The sequence below is a fragment of the Myxozyma melibiosi genome (assembly GCF_037950935.1).
Source record: "Myxozyma melibiosi strain Phaff 52-87 chromosome Unknown BZA70scaffold_6, whole genome shotgun sequence".
Taxonomy (NCBI): Eukaryota; Fungi; Ascomycota; class Lipomycetes; order Lipomycetales; family Lipomycetaceae; genus Myxozyma; species Myxozyma melibiosi.
In genome coordinates, this window is record NW_027042920.1 from 524,920 (window position 1) to 552,388 (window position 27,469).

The 27,469-nt window shown below is 52.9% G+C and overlaps 12 protein-coding genes across 12 annotated transcripts; 4 read left to right on the plus strand and 8 right to left on the minus strand.

Moving 5' to 3' along the window:
• Positions 1 to 341: 341 nt before the first annotated feature.
• BZA70DRAFT_279162 (Nsp1-like C-terminal region-domain-containing protein) lies at positions 342 to 2,344 on the plus strand. The gene is made up of 3 exons (XM_064912728.1): positions 342 to 460; positions 522 to 2,101; positions 2,166 to 2,344. Exons 1-3 carry the CDS (start codon positions 361 to 363, stop codon positions 2,298 to 2,300), a joined length of 1,815 nt encoding a protein of 604 aa, XP_064768172.1. The 5' UTR covers positions 342 to 360; the 3' UTR covers positions 2,301 to 2,344.
• Positions 2,345 to 3,587, minus strand: BZA70DRAFT_279163 (ribosomal RNA-processing protein 7-domain-containing protein). The gene has a single exon (XM_064912729.1). The coding sequence runs from the start codon at positions 3,431 to 3,433 to the stop codon at positions 2,363 to 2,365; it is 1,071 nt and encodes a 356-aa protein (XP_064768173.1). The 5' UTR covers positions 3,434 to 3,587; the 3' UTR covers positions 2,345 to 2,362.
• Positions 3,588 to 6,764, plus strand: BZA70DRAFT_279167 (multiple RNA-binding domain-containing protein 1). Its single transcript, XM_064912730.1, has 4 exons — positions 3,588 to 3,671; positions 3,735 to 3,972; positions 4,052 to 4,753; positions 4,997 to 6,764. Coding segments are annotated over exons 1-4 (2,487 nt in total). The 5' UTR covers positions 3,588 to 3,669; the 3' UTR covers positions 6,542 to 6,764.
• On the minus strand, positions 6,682 to 8,820 carry BZA70DRAFT_279169 (uncharacterized protein). Its single transcript, XM_064912731.1, has 4 exons — positions 8,211 to 8,820; positions 7,913 to 8,135; positions 7,788 to 7,846; positions 6,682 to 7,731 (listed from the first exon to the last, which is right to left on the minus strand). Exons 1-4 carry the CDS (start codon positions 8,421 to 8,423, stop codon positions 6,847 to 6,849), a joined length of 1,380 nt encoding a protein of 459 aa, XP_064768175.1. The 5' UTR covers positions 8,424 to 8,820; the 3' UTR covers positions 6,682 to 6,846.
• Positions 8,821 to 9,090: 270 nt separating this feature from the next.
• BZA70DRAFT_295619 (uncharacterized protein) lies at positions 9,091 to 12,504 on the minus strand. Its single transcript, XM_064914495.1, has 2 exons — positions 11,552 to 12,504; positions 9,091 to 11,489 (listed from the first exon to the last, which is right to left on the minus strand). Exons 1-2 carry the CDS (start codon positions 12,355 to 12,357, stop codon positions 9,356 to 9,358), a joined length of 2,940 nt encoding a protein of 979 aa, XP_064768176.1. The 5' UTR covers positions 12,358 to 12,504; the 3' UTR covers positions 9,091 to 9,355.
• Positions 12,505 to 13,650, plus strand: BZA70DRAFT_279172 (uncharacterized protein). The gene is made up of 3 exons (XM_064912732.1): positions 12,505 to 12,626; positions 12,684 to 13,058; positions 13,126 to 13,650. The coding sequence occupies exons 1-3, from the start codon at positions 12,597 to 12,599 to the stop codon at positions 13,606 to 13,608; spliced, it is 888 nt and encodes a 295-aa protein (XP_064768177.1). The 5' UTR covers positions 12,505 to 12,596; the 3' UTR covers positions 13,609 to 13,650.
• On the minus strand, positions 13,651 to 15,504 carry BZA70DRAFT_279173 (activator of Hsp90 ATPase). Its single transcript, XM_064912733.1, has 5 exons — positions 15,456 to 15,504; positions 15,074 to 15,139; positions 14,086 to 14,953; positions 13,970 to 14,028; positions 13,651 to 13,822 (listed from the first exon to the last, which is right to left on the minus strand). Exons 2-5 carry the CDS (start codon positions 15,097 to 15,099, stop codon positions 13,804 to 13,806), a joined length of 972 nt encoding a protein of 323 aa, XP_064768178.1. The 5' UTR covers positions 15,100 to 15,139; positions 15,456 to 15,504; the 3' UTR covers positions 13,651 to 13,803.
• Positions 15,505 to 17,579, minus strand: BZA70DRAFT_279177 (uncharacterized protein). The gene has a single exon (XM_064912734.1). It carries the CDS (start codon positions 17,477 to 17,479, stop codon positions 15,983 to 15,985), a length of 1,497 nt encoding a protein of 498 aa, XP_064768179.1. The 5' UTR covers positions 17,480 to 17,579; the 3' UTR covers positions 15,505 to 15,982.
• Positions 17,580 to 17,874: 295 nt separating this feature from the next.
• On the minus strand, positions 17,875 to 20,434 carry BZA70DRAFT_304821 (uncharacterized protein; the record flags this gene model as incomplete). The annotated part of the gene is made up of 2 exons (XM_064914781.1): positions 17,875 to 20,023; positions 20,364 to 20,434. 2 exons carry the CDS (start codon positions 20,432 to 20,434, stop codon positions 18,328 to 18,330), a joined length of 1,767 nt encoding a protein of 588 aa, XP_064768180.1. The 3' UTR covers positions 17,875 to 18,327.
• Positions 20,435 to 20,437: 3 nt separating this feature from the next.
• Positions 20,438 to 22,990, plus strand: BZA70DRAFT_279180 (telomere regulation protein Stn1-domain-containing protein). Its single transcript, XM_064912735.1, has 4 exons — positions 20,438 to 21,406; positions 21,671 to 21,812; positions 21,945 to 22,525; positions 22,595 to 22,990. The coding sequence occupies exons 1-4, from the start codon at positions 20,464 to 20,466 to the stop codon at positions 22,912 to 22,914; spliced, it is 1,986 nt and encodes a 661-aa protein (XP_064768181.1). The 5' UTR covers positions 20,438 to 20,463; the 3' UTR covers positions 22,915 to 22,990.
• A 46-nt stretch (positions 22,991 to 23,036) lies between these two features.
• On the minus strand, positions 23,037 to 25,067 carry BZA70DRAFT_279184 (nucleotide-sugar transporter-domain-containing protein). Its single transcript, XM_064912736.1, has 4 exons — positions 24,810 to 25,067; positions 24,712 to 24,741; positions 24,443 to 24,640; positions 23,037 to 24,364 (listed from the first exon to the last, which is right to left on the minus strand). The coding sequence occupies exons 1-4, from the start codon at positions 24,882 to 24,884 to the stop codon at positions 23,513 to 23,515; spliced, it is 1,155 nt and encodes a 384-aa protein (XP_064768182.1). The 5' UTR covers positions 24,885 to 25,067; the 3' UTR covers positions 23,037 to 23,512.
• A 796-nt stretch (positions 25,068 to 25,863) lies between these two features.
• On the minus strand, positions 25,864 to 26,829 carry BZA70DRAFT_174875 (uncharacterized protein). Its single transcript, XM_064909884.1, has 5 exons — positions 26,691 to 26,829; positions 26,570 to 26,610; positions 26,415 to 26,507; positions 26,275 to 26,346; positions 25,864 to 26,207 (listed from the first exon to the last, which is right to left on the minus strand). The coding sequence occupies exons 1-5, from the start codon at positions 26,736 to 26,738 to the stop codon at positions 26,018 to 26,020; spliced, it is 444 nt and encodes a 147-aa protein (XP_064768183.1). The 5' UTR covers positions 26,739 to 26,829; the 3' UTR covers positions 25,864 to 26,017.
• Positions 26,830 to 27,469: the final 640 nt, after the last annotated feature.

The following is a 27,469-nucleotide window of genomic DNA, read 5'->3' on the forward strand; positions in this document are numbered from 1 at the left end:
TGAAGCCATCTGAGTGCAGAGTAGGGTTCTCGCACTGTCTCAGCCAGTCTCAGTCTGTGATGTGTTCACTCTTCCCCGAATCTTGGTTCTCCTTCAAGTAACCTGTCTCTTCTTCTTCTTCTTCCTGTCCTTCTTTTATCATATTAATACAACCTGAATATCGTCATTACTAATATCTCATCTCTCATCTATCCCTCATTGTCATTTTCAACTTCATCTATATTAGTCATATCTTATATAATACTCTTAGTCATCCCTGACACACCACTCTACACCACGCGCTCGCGCCCTGAAAAGAAAACATTGCTCTTCCTGATCTCTGCCATCCACAATCCACCCCATCCAATCCTCTTCTCTCCAATGGGTATCTCTCCTCCCTCTTCTCTCTTGAAAACACTCACTAACCCCCATCTAGCCTTCAACCCCGGCGCCCCCGCAGATCAAAACAAAGATCAGTCGAGTACGTCCAACCACTTGTTTACTCTTATCCTCCTCCTCTAACTCTTCATCTCTTCATACAGAGCCCGTCTTCAACTTCGGCGCGAATAATGCTGCCTTCGGGTCAAAGCCTGGCACCTCTGCCTTCTCTTTCTCCGGCGCTCCTTCCTTCTCCTTTGGCGCAACCGCTTCATCTACTCCCTCACAAGCCACTCCCACATCGGCTCCTGCTGCCACCTCCTCCTCTACTCTGAACGCTCCCGCATCTGGAGGTTTGTTCAGCGGCGCTACCAGCACAACCCCCGCCTTTGGCTCCAGCAACACTACCTTCGGCTCCGGTACCACCCCTGCCCCCAAATTTGGCTCGACTGCTCCATCTGCTCCATCCTCTACTGGCGGTCTCTTTGGATCCGGCGCAAACCCCGCTGGCTTCACATTCGGCAACACCAGCGCAAGCCAACCCTCCACCGCGTCCGCAGCTACAACTTCCTCTGCACCCCCTCCGTCTCTTTTTGCGTCTGTGAACGCCGATCCCGCAAAGACTTCTTCCACACCTACCGCGTCTACCACTGCACCTTCCTTTTCGTTCGGTAACCTTTCAGCAGCTACCCCCAGCAAGCCCTTGTTTTCTGCTGGAACCACTACAAGCACTGCCGCTACTACCTCTGCTCCTGCGAGTAGTACCCCTGCTCCTGCCGCTGGTGGGCTTTTTGGATCTACCACTCCTGCCGTGACTTCGGCACCGTTGTTTAGTTTGAACGCCGCGACTGCCTCTACCACAACAACTACTACTACATCTACTTCTACTGCTCCTTCAGCAACCACAGCTCCGTCATTTGGCGGCTTTGGCGGTGCCGCAAAGACAACCTCTACACCTCTATTCGGAGCCAAACCCGATGCTTCAAAGCCCGCTGAAACACCCACCTTTGGCGCGAAGCCAGATGCGTCCAAACCCACGACATCAGCGCCGCTATTTGGTGCTGCCGCCGCAACTACTTCCGCCAGCACCGCTCCTTCGTTTGGTGCGCCTGCTGCTACTACCTCGGATAAGCCTGCTGCTACTAGCGCCCCGCTATTTGGAGCTGCTGCTGCTGCTGCTCCTTCAGCTCCAGCTTCGACTCCGGCTACGTCGACTGCTCCCGCAGCCACGACAACTACTGCCCCCACCTTGTCCAACGCCCCGCCCGCGCCCGCCGCTCCCGCGCCCGCGAGCCTGAAAAACAAGAGCATGGAAGACATCATCTCGAAATGGACGACCGCGTTGACCAAGTACTCTCGCGAATTTGCGCAGCAGGCCGAGGAGATTTCGAAATGGGATCGGACGCTGGTCGAGAACGGCGAGAAGATCTCGCAGCTATTCACAGAGACCGTGCAGGCTGAGCAGACGCAGACAAAGGTCGAGCAGTTGCTGCTGTATACTGCTCGTCAGCAGGATGATATCGAGGCTACGCTGGATGTATATGAAAAGGATGTTGATAATTTGCTTGCGAGTATTGGCGCTACGGATGGTATGCAGCCGCCTGATATCGAGAGAGAGAGAACGTATAGGTTGGCTGAGAGATTGAACGAAGAGTTGGATCAGCTTGGAAAGAACCTGAGCAGTATGATTGAGGAGGTCAACAAGAGCTCCACTACTCTGAATCGGACTAAGGACGACGATCCAGTAAGTTTTCTATTCTCTTTTTGTTTTTTTCTTTTAAAAGAATTGTTTGGCTAACAGTAAGCAGCTCTCGCACATTGTCCGCATTCTGAATGCGCATCTATCAAGTCTGCAGTGGATCGATACAAACACTGCGCTTTTGCATGAAAAAATCGAGGAGGTCAAAGCGATCGAGAGCCAGCTTAGATCAAGAGGATATTAGTTATGAAGGATGTTGCAATGTATTAATGTACAATAAAAGAAATTTCCATATATTTGTCTGCTTCACGCCATGCTTCCTGCAAACGGCTTAAACTTCCGCTTCGCCTTCAACTCCACGATCTTCTCCTGATCCTTTTTGAAATTCATCAGCAAATCATTCATCCTCTCCTTCTTCCGCTCACGCACTTGAAACCTGTAGAAATCCTTCAACTCCTTCTTCTTCATCTTCTCCTTCGCCGCCTCTCTAACCGCATCACTCGACACCGCCACGCCCCCGCGCCCCGCGCCCGCTCCGCGCGTGACCGTCACAAACCCATCTGCGTCCGGCTCGGATCTCGCACGCTTAGCCGCGCGCTCGCGCTCTTCTTCTTCAGCGTTGAACCGCTCCATGAACGAGTCCACCGTCGACTGCAGCACCTGCGCGGGCACGAATCTGCGCGCGTGGATGGCGGTGTAGCGCGAATATCCCGAGGCGCCTGAGGATGCGGCGGGAGAGGATGCGTTCGGCAGGGTCCAGAATGGGGGGGATGCTTGTTTGTATTTGAGGATCGCGAGGATGCGAGCGAGAGAGGGTGCGGAGGCGAAGGTGACGTGGGCGGAGGAGTTGGAGGGGAGGATTCTGCGGATTGATGAGGAGGCTTTGTCTGATTTCTGCAGGCCCGTGAGGGACGAGAGGGCAGGGATCAGGTTGAATTGCGAGCCGGTGGGGGATGGGAGGAAGGTAACTGAAGTCGGCAAGACTTTTTCTTTCCGCTTGCGAGTTCTTCCTTGCTCTTCCTCTTCGTCGCTCTCGTCTTCGTCCTTGTGCTCGCCGAGGAGTTGAGATATCAGAACATGGATATGCATGGTCGTCGCGTCGATCGGCAAGTTTGCCAAAAACAACGTATTCGACGGCGCATTCGACCCCGGCGTCTTATGTTCTCGCGCGTACATATAATGCAGAACATTCTGCGAGCTGAAATCGTCCTCATCTTCGTCCTCCTCCTCCTCCTCCTCCTCCTCGTCTGATCCTCGATCCAGGTTGGTCATCGTCGTGCCAGGAAACGCGACCGGCAACACGTAAAACCCGGAAATAACCTGCGCCTCAACCTTCTTGCTCTTCTTGTGACTTTTCTCCCCTGCCTTCTTTGCCATCTTTCTCTTCTTTCCTTATATCTTCTACTTCTGATAGACAGTAACAAGAAGAAACGCAAGAAAAAATAATCCGCTGTGCGGCTCACGCTTTGGTCCCAACTCCGGGCCCTAACCCTCTCAGTTAAAAAAAATTTTTGTATCGCTGCGTTGCTGCTATAAAAGCCCTCTTCCTGCCTTCCCTCTTTCTACCTTACGAGTGTTGTTTCGCAGCCAGATTTTGTTTCTTTTGATCGAATATGTATGTAGTTCCTGAAATCAGAGATGGGTGTATGAGTATGGGCTAATCAGTTTCTCTCTGCAGGTCTCGAATAATCGTCAGAAACCTCCCGCTGAACCTCACCGACGAGAAATTCAAGTCGCACTTTGCCGACCACGGCGGCGTGATCACGGACTGCAAGGTGATGCGCACGCGGGGCGGGCAGAGTCGGCGGTTTGGATTCATCGGGTTCCGCGCGGCAGAGGATGCGGTTGAGGCTGTGAGGTATTTTGATAAGACGTTTATTGGGATGACGAGGATCGCTGTTGAGTTGGCGAAGAACGTGAGTTTTGATTTTCTTGATGAGTGTGCAATTGTTATGGTGCTGGAATTGAGGGCTGATTTTGTGTTGTCGGGTGTAGATTGGAGATTCATCGGTGCCAAAACCACACCGTGAAGCATTCCCCTCATTCCCCTCAGCTAACCCGCTCTCCCCCCCACCATCTGACGAGGACAGCCAGAGCAAGCCCAGCAAGCGCCGGAAAGTCGACACGGGCGCTACAGAGGAGGCTTCCTCTGCTGCTGCGGATCCAAAGCTGTCGGAGTTCTTGGATGCTATGAAGCCGCGCGCGAACGAGCGGACGTGGGCGAATGATGATTTTGGGGTTATGCCGCCTGAGCCGCCTTCTTCTTCGACGATGGCTGTTGCCGTTGAGAGCGCTGCTGCTACTAAGCCTGTGGACTCTGTGCCTAAGAAGGAGGAGAAGGAGGAGGAAAATGTTGAGGAAGATCAGCTGCTGGCCGACGAAGGCGACAATCTCGCTCGGACAGAGATGACTGACGACGAGTGGCTTCGTGCTCGCCGTACGCGTATCCCCGTCTCTTCCTCCGCCGACGAGTCAACATCAACCACCGCTGTCGTCGACGGCACCGCTGAAGAAGCCGCCTCCACGCACTCATCCGAATCAAAAGAGGAAGAGGTGGCTGCACCGGAACTCACAGAGCAGGAGAAACACCTCGAGTTGATCCGCTCTACCCGGCGGTTATTCCTGCGAAACCTGTCGTACTCGTGCTCTGAAGATGATCTCCGATCGCTGTTTGCGCAGTATGGCGAGTTGGAAGAGGTATGTGTTTTTCATCATCTGTTTTCTTTACTGACTTGCTCGTTTCAGCGTGAAGTATATCGAAGCTTGCTTTTTTACGTGATGAATCTATTTTAGATAGGGACAACAGAATGCTTCGGCAGATGTTGACTTTTTTTTCCAGATAGTAGAATCTCTGACACAAAAAGCAAACTTGATCGATATACTTCTACGCCGAACGACAAAAAGTTGCAAACAAGACTTTATGCTAACTTGAGATTCAAGGTCCATATCCCGGTCGACCACGAATCCCACAACTCAAAGGGAATCGCGTACATCCTATTCGAGAGCTCAGATGGTGCATGCCAAGCCTACACCGAGCTCGACAAGCAATCCTTCCAAGGCCGTCTGCTACACATTCTCCCCGGCCAGCCCAAGCGCGAGACCAAGCTCGACGAGTTCGAGCTCGCGAAGCTGCCGTTGAAAAAACAGCTGGCGATGAAGCGCAAGGCTGAGGCGGGAAAGTCGCAGTTTTCGTGGAATAGTCTGTACATGAACTCTGATGCTGTCGTGGGGTTTTTGGCGAGCAAGATGGGTGTTTCAAAGGCGGAGTTGCTTGATCCTGAGTCTGCTGACGCCGGCGTGCGCCAGGCGCTTGCGGAGGCCCACGCGATCGATGACGCAAAGACGTACTTTGAAAAAGCAGGCGTCGACGTCTCTGCTTTCGAAGACACCAAAACCCCGCGGTCAGACACCGTGATTCTCGTCAAGAACTTCCCGTTCGAGACCACGACCGAGGAGATCCGCGACATGTTTGCCGAGCACGGCGAGGTGCGCCGCGTGCTTGTTCCGCCGTCAAACACGATTGCTATTGTTGAGATGGCGGACGCGCCTAGCGGGCGTGCGGCGTTTGCGAAGGCCGCGTATCGGAGGATGAAGAACTCGATTTTGTATCTTGAGAAGGCGCCGGGGAAGTTGCTTAAGCAGAGCAGCGGGATGCCTATTGCTCCTTCTGCTGCTGCGGCGGCGAATGTGAAGGAAGCAAAGGTGTCTGTTGAGGATATCGTCAAGATCGCGGACTCGTCCGACGCGAGCGAAAGTCAGCCCGTGCCGGCAGGCATGTCTGTCTCGCTCTTTGTCAAGAACCTAAACTTCAAGACCACGACCTCCGACCTCGCCGCCGCATTCAAGCCGATCGACGGGTTCGTCCGCGCGGAGGTCAAGACGAAGAAAGACCCGAAGCGGCCCGGAAACGTGCAGAGCATGGGTTTCGGCTTCGTCGAGTTTTCGACCTTCGACGCGGCCGAGCACGCGCGGCAGGTCATGGACGGCTTCGTACTCGACCAGCACAAACTCCAAATCAAGATCTCGACCCGCAACGGCGTCGAAACCACCGGCATCTCGACCGCGCGCACAGCCAAGGCGAAATCCGCGCCGCAGACGAAAATCATCATCAAAAACATCCCGTTCGAGGCAACGAAGAAGGACGTGCGCCAGCTCTTTGGCGCGTTCGGACAGCTTCGCACCGTGCGGTTGCCGCGCAAGTTCGACAATACCGCGCGCGGATTCGCGTTTGCGGAGTTTGTCTCTGCGAAGGAGGCCGAGGCGGCGATGGAGGCGCTTGCGGGGGTGCATTTGCTTGGTAGGCGGCTGGTGCTGCAGTACGCGGCGCAGGACGCGGCGTCGGCGGAGGAGGAGATTGAGCGGATGCAGAAGAAGGTGCGGAAGCAGGTTGCGGGCGAGACGATGGCTTCGTACCGGCTTGCGGCGGGGGGGAAGAGGAAGTTGGGTGGGGATGAGGACGATGAGAATGATGGTCTTATGACTTAAAAAGTTAGTTGTCGGAGTTTTGAGATGGGGTTGGATATTTTTGACTACATGGATACGGCGTTTGGTTACATTACTTCTGTTGTCATTTCGAAGGATCTGGGTGAATGCATATTTCTACATTCTTGACATTATAAACAATATCCCGTCAAAAGAACCGTAGTGTATTATATTCCTTGTAAACAAACAAACGATAGACTAAACAAAAGACAGTGTACGTGATGCTCCCCCTTGAAACTAAACTAGACAATAATACAAGAGGAAATAAATGAGAAAAGAGGGATGATAAAAAGATCTATTGAACACTCTCAATAATGACGGCCGCCGTACGCGCTATACCCCAACCTCGCCTCCAGCATCTGATCATAATACCGCACCGCGGTCGACAACTTCTCATACATATCCAGCAGCTGATCATATTTCCCTATCGACTCCGCGACCGACCGCGAGAACTTGGGCCGCAGCCCGATCACGTTGTCGTACAGCTCCTGCATCTTGGGATCCCGCATCAGCGCGCCGCGCGGCTCGTTCTGCATGTGGTCGACGAGGATCGAGAAGAGGTTGATGTTCTCGATCTCGGTCAGCGAGAGCTGGTTCGCGGAGGGGGGAGGCGGTGGTGGCGCGGCGGCGGCGGTGACGGGCTTGATGGACGAGGTGCTGTTGCCGTAGGTCGGGTATGCAGCAGCAGCGGCGGCGGCGGCAGGTTCGGGAGCTTTCTGCTGTTGCTGAGACTGCATATCTCGTAAGCTTGCTTCGATCGCGGCTTTCATATCTGGATCTTCATAGTCCGACGTCGGGATAACCGCCTCTTTCGTCGGCACCGGCACGACTTTCAACGGATCCACAAACCCAGACGATCCCGTCGGCTTTGCGTCCTCGAGCGACAACCGCAGCGCCCGCTGCAAATCATCTTCCTCCCTGCTCGCGACCTTGCTATCAAGCGACTTCCTGCTGCTGTGGTGATGGTGTCCGTGCTTCGAGCCCGACTTTGGCGGCGCGGGGCTCTTGAGCGCGTAGCATGAATCGCACACGCGCACGGGCTGCGTGATGCCGAGGTGGGGGAGCGGGATCGACTTTGACGAGCACTGCTGGTCGTAGACGTTGCCGCAGTTGCGGCAGTGGTGTTTTCGGTTTGTGAAGGAGAACGGGGTGCGGCAGCGCATGCAGACTTCGGAGTCGGTCCAGTCGGGGGGCTTGGAAGCTGTGTTAGCTGTGCTTGTAGAAGGAGAGGTAAGATGATGATACGTACAGCTGATGAGTCGATGAAGGTAGATGACACTGTTGATGTAGGTTCCGGGAAATCAAATCCTATAAAATAATCAGCCTTGCTCTCGACTAAACAACTTCAAACAACTCCACTAAACACAATCATACCTTGACTCTTCAACTCCTTGTACACCGTACTAACATATCCAAGCTGGATCTGGCCCTCAAACACGGTCGCCCATGTCTGGATCAGCTCGAGCATCAGAGCTTTCACGTCGGGGTTTATACCGGCCGGGTTCTTGAGGATAGAGACTAGGTTGTCGATGAACTCCCGCGAGGCGACTTCGACTAGGAAATGGTATCCTCCGTTTTTTATGCAGGCGTCCGTGAGCTGTAGTTCGTAACCCATCGTCAGTTCAAATCCACCCCTTCTCCCAAACAAACAAAATCAAGAAAAGAGACCCACCTTCAGCGTCAAAATCTGCACATTCGGATTCTTGTGATTCAGTCGCTTCTTCAACGACCGCATCGCATCCTTCGCCGGCACGCTCTTACTCCGGATCGCATCGCAAATCTCGAGGTTCAGCGCAAGATCAATCTCGCCGCTCGGCAGCGCTTCCGACGTCGCCCGCTCAATCTGCTCGTCCAGCACGCCGCCGGATGAAAACCACGATGCCATTTGTATAATGAGTAGTAGTAGGTCCTTGTATCAGAAGGGTCTGCCTTGTATCTGTTCTCTGCAAGTGCTGAGTTATCTGGCAATATCAAGCTACTATTCCGTCTCAAACCACTCGTCTCGTCTCAGTATCAGCGCAGTCTTATACAAACAGCTCTCTTCAAAAGCAGTCAGCAAATTTCCTTCCTTCCCACTCCGGCTGCTCAGCTATCGATCTGTGCCGCCCCGCCGCGCGCGCCCGGCCACATCAGCACGCGGCACGTGACATTGTCGGGCTTCTGCACCCAGATTTAGCAGGACCGGGCGTAAGCGAACACGCCCGCTGACGTCATCAGTTCACGGTGTTTTTCTTTGTTGTTTGTTTTTATTGTTGGGTGGAGCGCGGCTGGCCGAGGAGGAGGACGGTCAACGCCGAGGAGGAGGGGAGGGCGGTGTGGGCCGGTGGGTGAGTGGAGATGAGATGGATCTGTTGGTAGTTGTAGATACTGGATGATCTGGAGCAGAGCAGAGACTGAGCTGGTTTGAATGGAAGTCTGTATCGATTGATCTGGAGTTCACTACATCGTCAGAGAAGATTACATTAGGGATGTTTAGAAGCTCAATCAAAGAGATAAATGCAGTGCGTGCAAGTTCAGGAGGACCACTGTGTCATAATGCAGAAAGCAGACATATCATTATTACATATAAACTAATACCCTTTCATCTCCCCCTCATCCATGCATTGCAAACTAATACAAACTAGAAAAAGAAAAATATCATGAAAACATGACTCAATACTGAAAGAAATTAAACAAAAGTAGATAGTTACAAAGAAAGCAAAAACACCAATCGAGATCTTTCTATGCATACGCTTTTCTTGTCCAAGACCACGTCAACAAGACTCAACCACACCTCAAATCAATACATATGCTAAAAAAAATGGTATCAAAGCGTGCTCACAGCATAGACGTGTCGCGCTGGTAAAACAGCACGTACGCATCCCGCGAGACAACTTTATCCTCCTTAATCATCGCCACGCGACTGTCGTCAAACACAAGCCATCCCTTGTTATTCTTGTGCATGTAGGCAGTGTAATGCCCCCCTCGCAGCGTGCCGTAGTGGTTCACCACTCCGTACAAGTTATACTTGAACGGCGGGACCTGGTCGCTCTTCGGCACCTTGTCGATCCACATGCTATCCTCCGACCTGAACGCGGGCCAGTACGACGTCAGATCAAGGTCGTGCACAGGGTAGTCGACAAACGTGTCGAGCTTGTTTGTCCACCGCCCGTTCGTCTTGAACCGCTTCAGATGCACAATCAGAATCATCGGCAGCCGCGCAATCCTCAGCGTCTTGGTCGCCTTCCGCTGCGTCTTGCACTGCGGACAATACCACGCGTCGTCCTTATCCAGAACTTCCTCCATCACAAACATATCAAAGCACTGCTTCAGACTCACATGCTTCCCCGGCGCAAGCGGCAGCGAAAGCACAGAGAACGGGTTATACGTCGTCGACGTGAACTTGCAAGTCATGCACATCAGCTTGCTCTGGTACTGGCCCTGGAACATACTCACAATCGCCGAATTGTCCGACTTGCGGTACCGCTCCCACTCCAAAAACGAAGCATACCGAACCGGGAACTTCTCCCGCATCCGCTCTTCTTGCTCCGTAAGCGGCGGCAGCCGCGTCTTACCCCCGTTCAAGTTCAAATCCTCGTGCAGGCTGTCCAACAAGAACGTCAAAAACTCCTGCGCGTCTTGCTGATCCGACCCAGCAAACTCCGGCCGCAGCCGTCCAGTCACGTCCTTCATCGTCGTCGGCACCAGGAAAGTACACTGGTCGCTATACAGCGCAGCCACGAGATCCCCAAACGCTTTCGCCAAAACTCCCTGCGTGCCCAGCTTATTCTGCATATTAATCTGCTTCCGATACGTCCCGTTCAGAAATATCCGCGCCAGCAGACTCGTGCCTGCCAGACACTGAATCACAGAGTTCATATAGCACGTATTCCCCAGGTTCTTCAACCCCGTCATCCCCGCGCTCACTTCGCCCAGACCAGAGAAATTGTTGCCAAACGAGGGCTGTCGCTCTGTGCGCATCATCGTCGGGCTCGACGGCAACTGCGAAGCATAGTCGATCGGCTGCGGCTTTCGCACCAGCGCCGTCGGCTGCTGCTGCAAATCACCGCTTCCATTGCTCGTATTGATCGACGGCAAAACAGAGCCCGCGGTCGGGATACTGTGGGCCGAAATCCGACCACTGTATGCAGGACGATCTAGAACTGGCGTCGGCCGCTTCGGGAGCAAGTCCACCGGCGCGCTCGCAGCCGTGCGGCGGAAGAAATCGTTCATATCGCGCGCATAAACGTCGGGTTGGGAATGACTGCTGTCGTAAGAATTGTGGCTGTGGTGGGGGAGAAGGTGGTGATGGGAGTGGTGAGAGGAAGAGGTCGGCAGCTCGGTGAGATGCCGTGTGTCAGAGGCTGATGGGTATTTCAGAGTCGAAGTACTGTAATGTGAAGCGGCAGCGGCGGTGGTAGTGTTCTTTGAGCTTTGCCCGTTGACAGTAGAGTTGCTGCTGTTAGTTGACGAAGCGTAGACAGACGATGGCGACTGCGCCGCCGCTCCTTTCTGCAACCACGCCGCTTCATAAGACAAATCCGGTTTCTTTTCCGAAAAGTCCAAACTCGACTTTGACAGCCTGGCTCCGTTGAACTGTTTCGAGCGGCGGAGCGACGCACTGCTGCCATCACTGCTACTCCCGTTTGATAACCGCGCGGTCTGGCTTCGACTCCCATTCACCGCTTTCGACGCCACAAGCGAATTCCGCCCACAGTACGCGACCCACGCGTCCACACCGCCGACGAGCAGGACCGGCTGTCGTTTGAGCATCTTTCGCGGCTCCTTTTCGTAGATCGTATCAAACAGGTTTCGTAACGCGGTCGTCTGAGGATCGTTGCCGACAAAGTTGCCAGAGCGGCTGCTTTGGTCGTAGTAGACTATTAGCTCGAATTCGTGTCGGCGGGAGAAGAGGTCTTGCTCGTCTTCGGGGGATACAATCAGTGCATCTTCCAGATCCACACTTGTTTGACTATGTTATTGAATGTCAGTATAACGCTCAATTAGAACAGAAAGGCAAACTATCAGACTTACTCTGGCCGAAGCACGATAGGATCGATATTGACAACATTCCGCGAATAAATATGCCCTTCGTCGAAATCTTCCCGTGACCGCACGTCAAGCAACAGAATCTGCTGCGGGACTTTAAGTATATAATCCGCCAGCGTCTCGGGAGAAATCGACACTGCGCGAGGGAAATCGAATTTCTTGGCAGGCGCTGTCGCTGTCGAGCTTGATGATGCCGAGGAGGTTGATGACGATGTGCCACGGGCCGACGACGATGGCAATCCGGCGGAGGAGGGGTGATGTGAGTATGTGGAATCAGATGGCGGGGAGACTTTGCGGATTGATGGCTGCGATGATCGGTTGGCGGAAGGGAGAGTTGATGGTGCGGAGGGCAGCGATGATAGAAGCAGAGAGGTAGAATCATGGCTGTCTCGCGAGACTGGCTTTTCGTGGGAAGAATATGAATACGTCGCTGACAGAGAGTGATTTGAAGAAGTGTCTGAATGCTGATATTGACTGGTGTCTGGTATCGCTCGCGGTCCCTTTGGCGGCGATGGCCGTACTGCCGATAGCGAGCTACTCGACTCGGTGCCGTTACTCTCACTCCCGTGCTGCTTGCGATCATACCTGCTCACACGATCCGCCAGCCCCGAGTCCGCATGTGCTGCAGAATACGTCGACGCCGACGCCGACGCCGCCGACGAAGAAGAGACAGCAGCAGTACCAGGCTGCTTTGACCGCGCAGACTTGAACTGCAGCCTGGCGAAGCGCGCCTCAAGAGCGTCAGCAGGAGACGACGGTGGCGGCGGCGGCGCAAAGGGCCGCTCGGTCATTGTTCTAGCAGTTGAGCAGCTGTTTTGTGTGCTGCGAAGCTGTGGGTTCGTCGAGAAGAGCAGAGGTGGAGGGGTGTGGGGAGGAGTTGGAGGTGGAAGGTGGGATAAGAAGAGGCGTGGGGCCTATCGCGAGGCTGCGTCTGAGGCTTAGCCTTTGCTCTACGCCTCGCTTTCTTCTTCCCATTAAGTTTTTGTGTGGTTAGTTCTTGCACAGCAGTTCAGCAAGAAAGTAGAGAAATATGGCTGCCGAACAGCGGAAATTGCTCGAGGTTTGTATTCGATCTGTCTAATATCATCTGTCGCATACTAACATCTCCTCATCGCAGCAACTGATGGGCGCAGACGCCCTCGTCGGCCGCCCGTCGAAACGACAAGAAACTCCCATCACCGACTCCCGCGTCTGCAAATCCTACCTCGTCGGCACCTGCCCACACGACCTCTTCACAAACACAAAAACAGACCTGGGCCCTTGTCCGCGAATCCACTCGGAAGCACACAAGGCTGAGTTCCAGCGGGAAAAAGAACGGCTGGAAAACGGCGGAGGAAACGATGGCAGGCTGACGATGCGCGATCTGGCGAATTTCGAGATGGATTATTATCGGGATTTGGAGAAATACGTGACGGATTGTAATCGGAGGATTGACGTCGCTCAGCGAAGACTGGAGCGGACGCCGGACGAAATCGCACAGACAACCACTATCGTGAGTTTTTCGAATCCACATCTACAATTTCTCATATTCAATCTATCTAACACACTATAACCTCCAGCTAAAAGCAATCGACGAAATCAACGAATCAATAGACGCCTCCATCTTCGAACTCCAAGTCCTAGGCGACCTCGCGCTGATCCCGCGGGCTCTACAAGAATACAACGCCATCAAATCCAAGCGTCTCGAGCGCGAGTCCAAAGAGCGCGAACTGCGAAATCTAAACGACAACATCGGACCTTCGGGTCACCAAAAGCTGCAGGTCTGCGACGTCTGCGGCGCGTATCTGTCAAAGCTCGATAACGACCGGCGGCTCGCGGATCACTTTGGCGGGAAAATGCATCTGGGATATGCCACCATGCGCGCGCTGCATAAAGAGCTTCAGGAAAAGATCTCGGCGAGGGGGCCGATACCAACTGGGCCTTCGGGCGGTGGACCTAGAGGAGGTAGAGATTATTCTGATGGATATCGAGGGGGTTCGGACAGGAGAGGGCCTAGAGAAGATCGATGGGGAAAAGGCGGTGGCCGTCGCGGGCGCTACTGACGAGCGAAGTATGAATATGTACAATATGTCTTATATAGGAGTAAAAGCTTTCCATTAAACATTGCTCATTAATGTCTGTTTATTAATGCTATAAAAAGCCTTTTCGCAATCTTGCATTCACAAACACCGTTCCCAACCCTCCATCCAGCAAACGCGAGACAAACTTCTCCGTTGCACTCATACTATTAAACATATCTACAACACAGCGCCGAATCTAAAGAGAAATCAAGAAAGAACGCGCATTAGCACAGTTCCCAAAACAACGACTCCGACCGAACCCGCGAGGTAGAGCACGCAGTTGGTCAGGGTCGAAGACGAAGATGATGAAGAAGAGGAGGAGTGAGATCTAGGCTTTACATACCCAAACGTCATCTTGATTGATTTAACATAATATTCCTCGAAGTTGTGCTTTGTGACGTCCTGTAAGAATCGGTTAGTGTCTGTGCTAGTATAATAAAGGTGAAATATGGTAGATACCTCCTGTCCGACCGGCACGCCCTTCCAGGTAACGACAGCCTTCGTCTCGCCCTGTCCCTGATCAAAAACAATCTTCAAGTTTGCGAAATGCTCAGGCTTCCAGTCCTTCAACCGCCACGACATCTCAATCGACTTATTCTCGACCAGCTCCAAGAACTTGCCCGACACGTTCCCGCCAAACAGCGCGTACTCGCCGCCCTTCTCCGGCGCGAACTTGACCGGCGGCGACCGCGTCCAGGCCGATACTCGGCCCGGGTCGAGGAAAGTTGTGTAGAGCTCTGCGGCGGAGGTGTTGAAGACCGGGTCGAGGCGGAGGGTGGTGGTGTTGTATGCGGCCGAGGAGGATTTTTGGGCAGAGGAGGAGGAGGAGGAAGATGTCGATGGCCGGGTGATTGGCTTTGCGGTCTGGTTCGAGGCGGTGAAGACCGACTTGTTTTCGGTGACGGGGTGCTGGATGTCCTTGCCGTGGACTTCAATGAGATCAGGACCAAAGGCCGCCAGCTTGGTCCGCAGCAGAGGAACGAGGTGATCACGAACGAAGGCTCTCATCGGCATCTTCTCTCGCGTCTCGCCTGTTATGCTGATATCAAACACATACTCGTCTTCCTCGGTATCGTACGCCACCTCAGGGACGGAGATTGTTCCCTTGACCTCCTCGTCGCCGACCTTGCCCTCGAAATCGACGACGATCTTGACGTCGAATAAAGAGATGACCTTGCCCTTTCGCTGATTGACGTCGACGTCGCCGGTGAGTGAGTTTAGGCTGGTGATTGTGGCAGTGGAGGTCGAATCAGAGGCGGTGGTGCCGACCAGCTTTTCCTTGAAATACGTCTTGGACCATTCTACGCAGTTCTTATCAACCCAGTGCCTGGACGAGAACAGAATTAAAATCGATTCATGAGATAGGATTGAGGCTAAGAACAAAGATACAAGGAAAAAAAAAAGTACAAGAGATCAATGACAAAACAGACAGAAGGTTGATACATACCAGTTGTTTGGATTATGCAGAACCATCTTGAATACAAAGAAATGAAATGAAATCAGAGGGCAGAATCTGTAAAGAAGAAGTTAGCACGAGCTCGGAAGGATCCACATCCGTCCTCCGACGGCACTGCAAACGCAACTGCAACTGCAACTGCAAATCAGAGCCAACAATGCGCTTTATTCTTGAAAGATCAGAAATTTGGGTATATAATAGTCCACACAAGAAAGAGTACAAATCTCTTCAGACTGGTGTCAGCAAATCGCGAAATTTTCTCGTCATGTCAAGATCAAGAAGAAGCGCGTTGTGGTCTCTTTGCACTGCAGTTGCATGCAATTGTCATAAGAGTAGATGCAATAGCATCACTAAAGCACACAACAACACATACCAACAGATCAGCTATTATTCAAGCACAATTAGGATCCAGTCTCGGCTTTCGGGGAGAAAACTTCAGAGTGCGGACGCGCAGCTTTAACCACGCCCGAGCCCTGAACCCTCAGCCCTGAACCCTAAGCCAGTCCCAATTCGAGAAACTTCCGGGCGACTCGACAATCGAGCTAGTCCGCGTTCGGACAATTGTAAACATCTGGAATATGTGTATTTAGGCCCAATAATCAATCCTGTACAAATGCGTCCAAAAACTAGTAGTTCAGTAATATTACAGTGCTTCTTCTCCTCCTCTCCGCCTCCTCATGCTGCATTCATCAAAACTCGTCATTCATCAATCAATCATCAAAAGATAGAAATAGCAACCTGCCATGAACGGAAACAAACGTGTTAAAAGTGGTATGAAAAACAAATCAAAAGTAACAGACCCCCGCAAATAAAGAAAACGAAAAAGAAAACGAAAACTCAAAGAAACTTCAACAATATCGTACAATACTCTCCGTCAGATATGCAAGACAAAACATAAAACTATCTCTGCTCCGGCTCCGTCTCGCCGATGAAGCAGAAGCAGCACTCGGCAACGACGAACGATCTAAACGACTCCCAAAAACCGATATCCTCCCCGCCAAACTCGCCCGAATTTGTCGCGTCTCGGAAGATCCGGCGGGTGTAGGACGGCTCGGGCGCGCGACTTGGCTGGCGCGACAGCAGGCCGTTTTGCGAGTCGATACTGCGCGCGTTGCTCGAGCTCCGCGACGAGTGGTAGAACGGGTGTCGGCTGATTGCGCCGTAGCCCATGTTTTGCGAGATCGGAGGGCGGAATCGGGGCGGCCGAGGAACGGACGGGTTGCGGCCATGCATGAGCTTATGTAGAGCGGCGCGCGATTGCGCCGACATGCGCGAGTAGAGTAGCTCCTCGGCTTCGGCCGTGGAAGGAAATGGTGGGACGCGAGGACTGGCGTAGTCGATTAATGTGGCGAGGTCTGTGTCGGGATAGTTGCAAACGCCGTCGGCCGAGCAGGTGATGTTGACGAACGAGACCGGCGGCGAGGACGCGATGTCGTCAAGGTGCGCGGCCGAGTACGCATCTCCGGGGTGTTCGACAGCGTTACTTTCCGCAGCAGCTGCACCGGCGATGTCTACTGGCTGCGATGTGCTAGCCGAGGCCACTTCCTCGCCGGCATCGACGACGGCATCGCCCACGGCCGCGTTAGCTTCCTCATACAGCGCGCTCTGCGCGTCGATGTTGTCGATATGGGAGACAATGGACGCGCCGTCGCCGCCGAGCGCGCCACGCGTGGCAAGGAAACCAGGCGACGCAAATCCAGGCGAGCCGACAAAAGTCTGGCCAGGGTTTGTCTGCGGCGGGGGCATTTGGAAGACGGAAGAGGTGCGGGAGTGGATACGCGAGGCGGCGGTCCAGCCGAGGTCGTAGGTGTATTCGGAGTAGTCTATTGAGCGGAAAGCGCCGTTGCTGGACTGCGAGCCAAAGACGATCGAGTTGCGGTTGCTGCGAGGGATGCCGCCGTGGCCGTGGCCGATGGCGCCGCCGACGGCAGCTGTGCTGTTGATGGTGGTGGTGGTGGTGGTGTTGTTGTTATTGCTGTTTGCGCTGCTTTGGAGGGTTGGGTCGTGGTGGTTAGCGGCGACGACGATGCTGCTGGCAAAGCCACCGTAAAGAGAAAGCGGACGATGCGAGCGCGTGCTGGCGGCGTCGTTTGTTGTGTCTTCAGCCGGGGTTTGGGCGACGTAGGATCCGTTTGTGACGGCAGGGTAGAGCTTGCTGGCCTCGTCTTTGTCGGGCAGGTGATCGATGTAGGATAAGGCGTCGGCGGGGTCGATGTCGACGAATACCTCAGCCTCGTAGATGGAGGCCTCGTCTGAGGAGAAGGAGGAGTCTGAGGAGTCTGAGTCTGAGATGGAGGATCGCCGCATGCGTCTGCGGGCGAGCTGTTGTTCTGCGGCATGGGCTGCCTGGGCGAGGGAGACGGGCTGCCGGCCACGAGCCGCGGAGGTCGAGGCCATGGTCAGCGGGGGAGAAGATGGTGAGGAGAGGAGAGGTGAGGAGAGGTGAAGAGTATAGAAGAGAGGACAAGAGGATATGGGATAAGAGGAGGATAAGCAGTCGGGAAGAGGAGGAGGAGGAGGAGGAGAGCGGCCGAGGCGCAACTGCGATTGTCTCCACATAAAACTGCGCGACTATCAGATCCACGTCCGTCCACCAAACGCTGCTTCTGTCTTTTGTTCTTCTTCTTTGTTTCTGTTTCTTTTGTTCAATTATAACCTGTTATTACTCTTCTCTGCTCTTATCTTCCTCTTCTATCCTCCCCTCCTCCGCGGTCGAGACCCTTCCCGAACATCCGCCGGCTGCCCGTACCTGTCCTGCACTCCCGGGTCCGCTGCCTCTTTATCTGATTCTCCGCCATCCCCACAGCTTCCCGTCTATTTCCTGCTATCTACGCATTGTCTGTCTTCCAGTAGTCCTCTTTAATACTGCTATCTACCACTTTCTCTTCTTCACCCTCCCCTCCCCGCCCGCTGCTCACTCCGCCCGGTCGGCCACCGGTCAGCTGCCTCTGGAATGCGACCCGCGTGGCGCCACTTCCCGGGTCAGCCTTCCAACCCGCCTTATCTGATTGCCCTTGCCCTGTCATACCCGGAGCCGCACCAGTATCAGATCTTCTCATACTAATTTGCTCACTCTTCCTGCTTATTGCAATATCTTACTCTACTTGACTGTCGATCTGTATTATTCACTATCCAGGCCACCATCATCGGCTGTAGACACCGACAATGAGCAAGAGAAACTAAATCCGCAAGCAACAAGCACTCCACCATACTCAATCTAATGCCATCTCACTCCTCAACTCTCTCTACACCCCCTCGGGCAACTTCACCCCTCCAATCTGCACCCCCGACCCCCACTGATGCAAAACACTGATCCACGCCGTAGCAAGCGCAACCTCGGGATTGATCTTTGCCGTATCAATCGCAACCCGCCACACCATCCCTCTCGCAATCTTGCACGCGTGCGCAATCGTCTCATGCTCGACCTTCGCCCGTCTCTCCCCCGCGTGCTCACTATCCACCGCCGCCGTCTCTCTCGCTGATCCGCCGGACTGCGCCCACGCCCTATGCACCGTATCAAGCACCTCGTTCGCGCGCGCTGCTCCCCCGTGCACATTGCTCTCCCTACTCCGTCCCAGCCTCGCAAGCGCGTCCCGCGACGGCGTGTACGCAGGCGGAGACCGCGCGATCCCTCCCCACGCCGTGCCCATCGCCGTCCGTCCCGAGTGTATCTCCGCCGGCGATCCAACCTCGGGATCCGTCAAAAAGAACTCCGAATCCCGAATCACCGCCCGATGCAAGAACCCGGCTTTTGTCCAGTGATACGGCGACGTGCCCGCGAGATAAAACGTGCGCAGCGTGCCTTCCTCCGGCGTCCACTGCTGCGACACCTTGCGGTACGTAAGCCCGCCGTTCGCGTTATTAAACAGCACGTATTTCCCCGGCCGGGCCCGCGCGGCAATGATCCCCGAGCCCGCGCCCACGCCGTCCTTCTTGCCCGCGTAGATCGTAGCTAGATCCCGCGTGCCCTGCTCCGCATCCGCGTACACGAGCGTCCACGTCTGCGATCGCGCGGCGGGCCGCAGAAACGCATATACCTTCTCGCCTTGGTTGTTGTATACGTGAATTATCCTCCGATCCGTCTTCGGCTCCGGTTTGAGGAAATATACCGCAACTCCAGGGCTCTGCAAGAGCGCATTCACCTGCGTCACGATCTCTCTCCGCGAAGGCCGGTTCGGCACCGTGATCAACGCTTGATTCACCGACGACATTTCCGTCACAGACACAGTCGTCGCTGACGTACGGCGGGATTCATTCATACTCGTGTCCGCCGCAGAAGAGCTCGTAGCTGTCGTCGTACCCCCATGACGATCACCATCAGCCTGGATTCGAACCCGCGGACCCGTCATCGCGCTCGCGGCCGCGACGTCAATCACGTCCAACTCTCCGCCCGGTCCGCGTGCTCGACTCGACCTCAACGGCGCAAACGCCGCCTCCGTAGCTTTTCTCACCTTCACCGTCAGTATATAATGCATCCGCTCATAAGACCTGTACCCCACAATCAGCGTGTTTGCGATCCCCAGCCCGACCTGCGACGCAACCCATGCCGGCAGACGCGGAAGCGGCATCGACAGCCCTTCTTTCAGTGTCTGGACTAGAAACCGGAGCCGGCCTGGCTCGACGACGATGTACCGTGGATAAGGGAGATACTCTTCTCTTGCTGATTCTTCGAGCGCGGGTACGACGTGGTTGTAGTACACGAGCTGGAGCTGGGTGGAGAGGTATGGAATCACAGAGGTGAAGTAGAGCCGGAACAGAAACAGATAGATGAAGAGGATATCAAAAACCTGGCTATCGACAACAGAAACAAAAACAGTCAAGCAAGCAGTCACAGCGGATTGCAATAGCAGAAGCGGACCGACGCGAACGGCCGCAGAGTCAGGCGAGAACGAGGGATCCGTAGCTGCAAAATATACAGGATCCAGCCTATGAATAAAGCTGCTAAATATACAGTCAAGAATACAGATATTGTGCAGGAGTGAACTATTGCGTTGGGTGGCAGTCTGAGAGAGAGACGAGCCGCGCAGGAGTCGACTCCGTTCAGCCTGGCTCACGTTCTTCCCATCACAATGTTCTCTCGCAGCACATGCACCTTTCAGTTGATCTCTTTGTTATTACACAATTATATTACTTTTAGATCTATCTCTTTTCAAATATCCTCCTCTCTACATCTCCAAACACCCCTCAGAAATCCATCAACTACCTCTGCCCAAGCAATCCCCCCAAACGGGAATACCCAAAACTAAACGCGTAAGTCACGTGTGTAAAACCCTGCAACTACCTCACAACGCAATCAACAGCGCTCTTCATCTCCCTCACGGCGATAGGACTGCTTTCGCCGCCAGCCGTCATTGTAGCGCGTCGACTTTTGCTTTTGCAATATGGGGAAGAGAGGACAAAAGCGACAGCGCAGCGCGGCGACTTCTGAGCAGCAGCAGCAGCAGCAGCGACATCAACGCGCGACAGACCACGACGCGCGCCCGGCGACGCGACAAAACGTACAAATCACCCTCTCCAGCCACGCCGACCAAAAACACCGACGGCTTTCAAAACGCGCGCAGCGACGGCAACATGATCGCACTACATTGAAAATCGACGTAAGTGCACGGTTGAAGGCGAGCGAACTGACGGGCGCGGGGCTCGTGAGGAAATTAAATCTCGAGATCGGGAAGGAGGAGGGGGAGCAGAGTGAGGATGGAGGGAGCGATGATAATTTGTATCAGAGCGATGAGGAGGAGGTTGAGGACTGGTATGAGTTTTATCAGATGAATCATAATCCGTCGAGCAGTCCGAGATCGTGGTCGGGACGTGAGCAGCTGGGTTCTTCGCGAACTGCTGAGAGTGGCAGGCAGTACAGACCAGAGTTACCTCGATTAGGTCCAACGGTCTATGAGCCTGATTCTTCAGAACTCGAAGAGCTTGCGAAACTTCAGAAAAAGAGTCAGCCCGTTTCTTCACATCCTGCCCAGAACATAAGACGGAACAGACTTCCAGAGCGACGGCCGCTTGGTCCTACAGTTTACGAATGCGACTCTTCTGAGCTCGAGGAACTTGCAAAACTCCAGAAGAAGAGCCAGCCAATTCCTGCGCGACCTGCTGAGAACACCAAACGACCCAGACCTCCAGAGCGACGGCCGCTTGGTCCTACAGTTTACGAATGCGACTCTTCTGAGCTCGAAGAGCTTGCAAGACTTCAGAAGAAGAGACAGTCGGTTCCTCCGCGACCTACCGAGACCACCAGACGACACAGACCTGCAGAATTGCCGCGGCTTGGTCCTACAGTTTACGAATGCGACTCTTCTGAGCTCGAGGAACTTGCAAAACTCCAGAAGAAGAGTCAAACAATTCCTCCGCGACCTGCTGAGAACACCAGACGACACAGACTTCCAGAGCGACGGCCGCTTGGTCCTACAGTTTACGAATGTGACTCTTCAGAACTTGAAGAACTTGCAAAACTCCAGAAAAAACGTCAATTCGTTCCTTCACAACCTGCTCAGAACACTAGACGGCACAGACTTCCAGAGCGACGGCCGCTTGGTCCTACAGTTTACGAATGCGACTCGTCAGAGCTCGAAGAACTTGCAAAACTTCAAAAGGAGAATAAGAGAACCGCTGAGAGCACCAAACGACACAAGCCTCCAAAATTACCGCGACTACGCCCAACTACTTACGAAGTCAACTCTTCAGAACTTGCCGAACTTCAGAAGGAGAGTCAGAGAGCTGCCGAGAACACTAGACGGCACAAACCTGCTGAATTACCGCGGCTTGGTCCTACAGTATATGAATGCGACTCTTCTGAGCTCGAAGAGCTTGCAAGACTTCAGAAGAAGAGACAGCCGGTTCCTCCGCGACCTACCGAGACCACCAGACGACACAGACCTGCAGAATTGCCGCGGCTTGGTCCTACAGTATATGAATGCAGCTCTTCAGGACTCGCAGAGCTCGCAGAACTTGAGAAGGAGCAACAACGTCTAGACGCAGAGACACTCAAAATCATCCACGTCTCTACAAAAGCAAAGACCGTCGCGCGACAACTGCTGTCGAGTCCAAACCGGACCCCGCAATCAGGAAGCGAGGAACCGATAGAATGGCCATCATCCTCTCCTGCCCACAAGACTGCTACCGTTTCTTCCAGAACCGCAGTTTCTCTCCCATATTCGCCATACCCCACCAAGCAACCCCCGTCAAAAAAGAAGCCCTCGCGAGTTCTCTTCACGACGCCCTCCGGCGTCAACTTCTACCACCGCAAATACTACGGACAGTCTAAAGTCTACAACGAGTGGGTGCCGTTGACGATCGCGGACGTGCTAAAGTTGCAGGAGCACAAGATGGTCAACACGGATGATTTCTTTTGGAAGAATCATCCGATTAGAAACGTGTTTATCGTCGGGCTTTGCGTTGGCGTGCGACAGCCTAAAGATGATCGCGTTCTCTATATCGATAGTAAGGCCCCCGAATGATTCCATCTTCTCTCTTTTTTCCGAGCACACACTCATGTTTTCTCTGATTTAGTCGACGACGCATCTGGCCACGAACTCGTCTGCAAAGTAAAAAAGCGACAACCAATCGACGACCACGCCACCCGCCTTCTCGACATGGACACCCCTTTCCTCATCCAAGCCGCGGGCACAATCGGCATCTACACCCGCGGCAGCGAGCGCATCCGCCAGCTCGAATGCGACTCGTCCGACCGAGTCACGGTTATCGACGACGCGCATCATGAGATTAGGTTTCTGAGAAAACTGTTGGAGATGAGGAAGGTGCTTGATGTGCCGTGGGAGTTGAGCGAGGAAAAATGCAAGGAAATGGACAAGCAGGTGTTTATAAATTAGAGAGGGTGGTTTGAATGACTAGGTTTCGTTTGCATTGGAAGGCGTCGTGATTTAGTTTAATATTGTAATATAGAGCCTTCTTTACTTCATAGTTTTACTAGTCTTTACTCCTGGTGCAGGTCCAGAGAATTTTAGGACTGGTGATGAGCTGGAAAGTCTCATCCTGGTCTATTCTAGTTTATAACTATATACATCGTTTATATGCTCCCAAACCACGCAAAAACAAAACAAAAACATACAAATAGGGGAAGACAATTCGAAGGAAACTAGTATCAAAACTAATGACTGGAAACCTATATCGCAGCGCGCAACAGATCAAACAATCTGAAATCACTGAGATACAAGTTCACAAGAAGACAGAAACACGAAAGAAAAGAAGGCCAACCAGAAAAGAAAAGAGTGAACGAACAGGAATAGAGAAAACAAACTGAAAATCTCAAAATAACAGAAAAAAATGTGTGAGTACACGCCCCCAACGACTATTAGTATATGCTATTATACAGTACAACAAAATGAATGTATCAAAAAAACAAGGGAGAAGAAAAGTGGTTGTTATTTTTTCAGAAACTGGAATAGCTTTCTGTTGCAAGCTATTCATCTATTGCATCTTCTGGCTGACGACACGTCTAGGAGACCGTGGTCCGTCGTCAGCGACAGATTGCAGAGGTGCCGGCCGATACTCAATGTCCTTGAGGTTGCTGGGGACGCGTCGGTCCGGTTTCGAGTACAGGAATGTAGCCGCCAAGACGAGGGTAGCGCCAAACACAAAGTTGGAAGTGACGACAAAGTCAAAGAAGTAGACGCTCGCGATGAAGCTGAGGAGGATCGAGATACTCGTCGCAAAGTTCTTTGCGATGTTGTCGGCAAAGTTGACGCAAAGTGCGACGACGATACCACCGATTGCCTGGAATCCGATGGCGGTCCACACGACAGCATTGTAGCCAAAGAAAAATCCACGCTCTGAGATCGCAGCGCCATCTTTCCACAAAACACCGATGAAAAACGCGGGGAAGATGGAGAAAAACGAAAGCTGCACGTTGCGGATCCAAAGCGAGGCGTTGGAGCCCTTGAGAACTTTTTCAAAGTACACACCAGCGAGACCGGAGAGGACGCAGGAGATGGTGACGGCAATCAGCCCAAGGGTACGGTTCATTTCATTTTCGCCTTCGAGAGCATGCACCTTTGCCGTTTTCTCGGCCTCCTCGGCAACGACTTCACCTAGGGCCATGTTAAACGCCGTGGTGACGAGCGAGAGGACGTCCTCCGGAAGCTGGACCAAGCCGATGCCTAGGGTGAGCATGAGCAGCGACATCCATTTTGTGGGTGTGAGAGACCGGTGGAGCATGGTGACGGAGAAAATGGCGGTGGTGATGATCTTGAGCTGGTAGGTGACTTGGAAGGTAGCGGCATCGAGGTTTGAGACGGCGACGTACTGCAAGCTGTTTTGGATCTGCGGGGAGAGGTAAGAATAAGCACAGAAAATGACGAAGATCATAAGAACGGAATATAAAAGGTTGAAAGAACATACTGTGTAGAGGCAGGCAGGGATGGCGAGTTTCCAGCAGTCACTACTAAATACCTCAGTAAAGACCAGAGTGCCTCGACTGAAAAAAGCGACGACAGTGCAGATGGAGAGCTTGATGAGCTCGTTGAGTAAAACAGCCGTGCTGGAGAAGTAGCGGCTATTGCTGTCGTATCCTGGCATGACGCGGGAGTAGTGCATTATCTAGAGATGGGGGGTCAGCCGGTGATCTTCAACTGTGTCGTCAAGCAGAGTTTAGGCGGGGTGCAGCATACGACGATGAGAGCAGAGTTTTGGAAGGTGAGCTGGAGAGGGAAAGTGTTAGTCGAATCAGAGGAGTGATATCCGCATAGCATCAGAAAATAAAACGCACCATGACGAGAGAGATGTATTTGAGGGGGACGCCGTAGAGACGTGGGACGTCGGTGCCGGGGGCAGAGAGGGCCATGGTGGGGAGGAGGTAAGGAGTCTAGGAGGACACGCGCGGGACAGCAAGCACAGAAACCGGTATCGACAAGCAGCTCAGTAATTCTTCTTGAAAGCACAAAGCACGACGACGAAGACAGTCGCGGATACTGAGCAGAGGAGGAGCAGGAAAGCAGAAGGGATGGAGGAGGGAGAAGTAGCGCGGCCGGACGAGTGTTGCGGTTTGTGGGAGCAACTCGCGCGGCTCTCGAAGCAACAGCGCACTAAGCCCGATTCGAGCTAAACCCTAACTTTAAATGCAGCTGCTATTTCCAGCCTTCACTGCTCCTGCAACCAAACCACTCCGCCAGCCAGCGCTCGGCTCCTGCATCACAGCCCCTGTGTGAAGAAAGCTGTGGCTGCTGTTCGCCGCTCTTGTTCGGACATGCTGCTGCTATTTTTGCTGCTCTGCTACGTGCGTGCGGTCGATTGGGCCCCGGCATACGCGCGATCGAACGAAGGGGCTGCGTCCGCGAGCGTTGGCTGCTCCCGGCTCGTTGGGTTTGAGCAGCAGCCGAGCGGTCGTCTCGCCGGTGGTCCTTCGTCTATTTCGCTGGTCATTTGGTAGCCTGAACTTTTTAGTAAATCCCAGCCAAAACCAGCCGTGTTTGTCTTGTCTTCACCGTCACGCAGCCTGCGGTCGGCGCAGCGACAGCGACAGCGACGGTGCGGCTACGACTACAGTTGGATCTCATCAAGCCACGCCCTAACTCAGTCCAATGCCCATCTCGCACTCTGCCCGAATCCGTAGTTACTGCCAGCTGCAGTTCCCTTTCTGACATCACCGCAGCGGCAGCTTTCATGCACATGCAAAAAATAACATCACGTTAACTCATTCTATCTGCTTCTGTCAACGCTCAAAAGTCAATAGTCGAAGAACCTCTGATCTCAATCCAGAAAGTCACACTCAAACAGATACCGTATGCAGTCTTTCCGCAAACAACCAAGCAACGTGAAAACAAAAAATGCAGCAAAGCTAAACAGCAATGGGACGATGGAAACACTCCATAGACAAAATACAATCGAAAAGAGAAACGATAACCAACGCCTTTTAGAAACCTGATACAATATACACAGCGATATCCAAACACAACCAATTTTTCAATGGACCCTTATTCAGTCTTCCAAAGTCACCAACAGAGGCCCGACAGACTTTATCTTGTATAAACTGTCGACATACTCTTTCGATGCCTTTCCAAGCTGCTCAAGAAGTGTAGTCTCGTCACTAGTCAAGTCTGATAGAGGAATCACTTCGTCAACTTGTTGATCGTCTGACTCCAGTACTTCGATAGAGCTTAATAGATATCTATGTTCACGCTGTTAGCTAGCTTTTCTTTGTGAAAAGAGATGACATCAGGCTGCATAGCACTCACTTGTAGTCCACAGTCGGCTGTCCATTGACTCTCCGATCAGGGGTGCCAACCGCAAATATATCAATCAGGTTTCTAAGTAACATCCAGTCAGTACTACCCATTACAACATTCGAATCTGTATTCCAAACAAAAAAACCTACTCTTCTGTCATCGCAACTATCCGCGCCATGGCTTCTTCCCGATGACTATCCATATCCTGCGCCGACGCCGAGTCATTCGGCATCGTCATCGTCCTGAAACAAGCTGTTAGCCACCTGACACTACCCAAATCCCAATTGTAGTCTCAACAACTTACGTTGGCCCATATTCTGCCAAAAGTCCAGTTCTCTCGGTCGGCTGCACGCGAGTTTAAAGATTCATTAGCAATTCCGTCCCGCTCGCTTCACGACAACGAAACCTCCCGCTCGTAGACTTACAAAGAGATCGTCCTCCTCCCGCTTCGTACATGACATGCACACACCCATGATTTCGTTTTCGCGGCACGCAGTAGCAAGTGGAAACCAGTGAAATACCAAATAAGCTGTGCCAGTAGTCGGGAATAGGTGGACGCTTTGACGACTTCACACAGGCCTCCTCATGTCTCTCCCATCTTCGCAATCGCCTAGTATGTCACTCTTTCAGTCACGTGATCGATCCCCACGTGAAATCTACCAAGATTGATATCGAGATCTCCTTCTGAAGCCTAAAGAATAAAAGTGTCCTATACACAAGACATGATATCTTACTGTTTGGGACTCAAATATGAGTGTGTCGCTGGGAGTAATCTGCATATTGTTTGCCGTGCTGTTCTTACCGACGATAGTGTCGAACTTTCTGTGGAGGATCGCAATCATAGCTCACTTTCAGCGACATTCATTATAATATGTCCAAGATTCTGTCGCAAAACCGTTGAAGCCATAACAGAATCCTTGCTGGGTATTAGGTAATGGTGCTATTAGCATGAAGACGTTGACTCGAGCACCCACTGAGACTGGTGATGGTACAATCTAGAGAGGCCGTGAGAAGTACTGTGTGCATTGCCGGATTCTGTAGTTGCGAAGTATCTGTAGTTGCTGTTTCTGTATGAGATTAGTCTCTGAGAGGTACTCTGCTGATAGACAAGATTTTGCACTGTACATCGTCAAGATGAATACCGACGGTAGTGTATAAAAACACCATATACCCACCAAGCTCTGATATGAAAATTAGTGGAAGA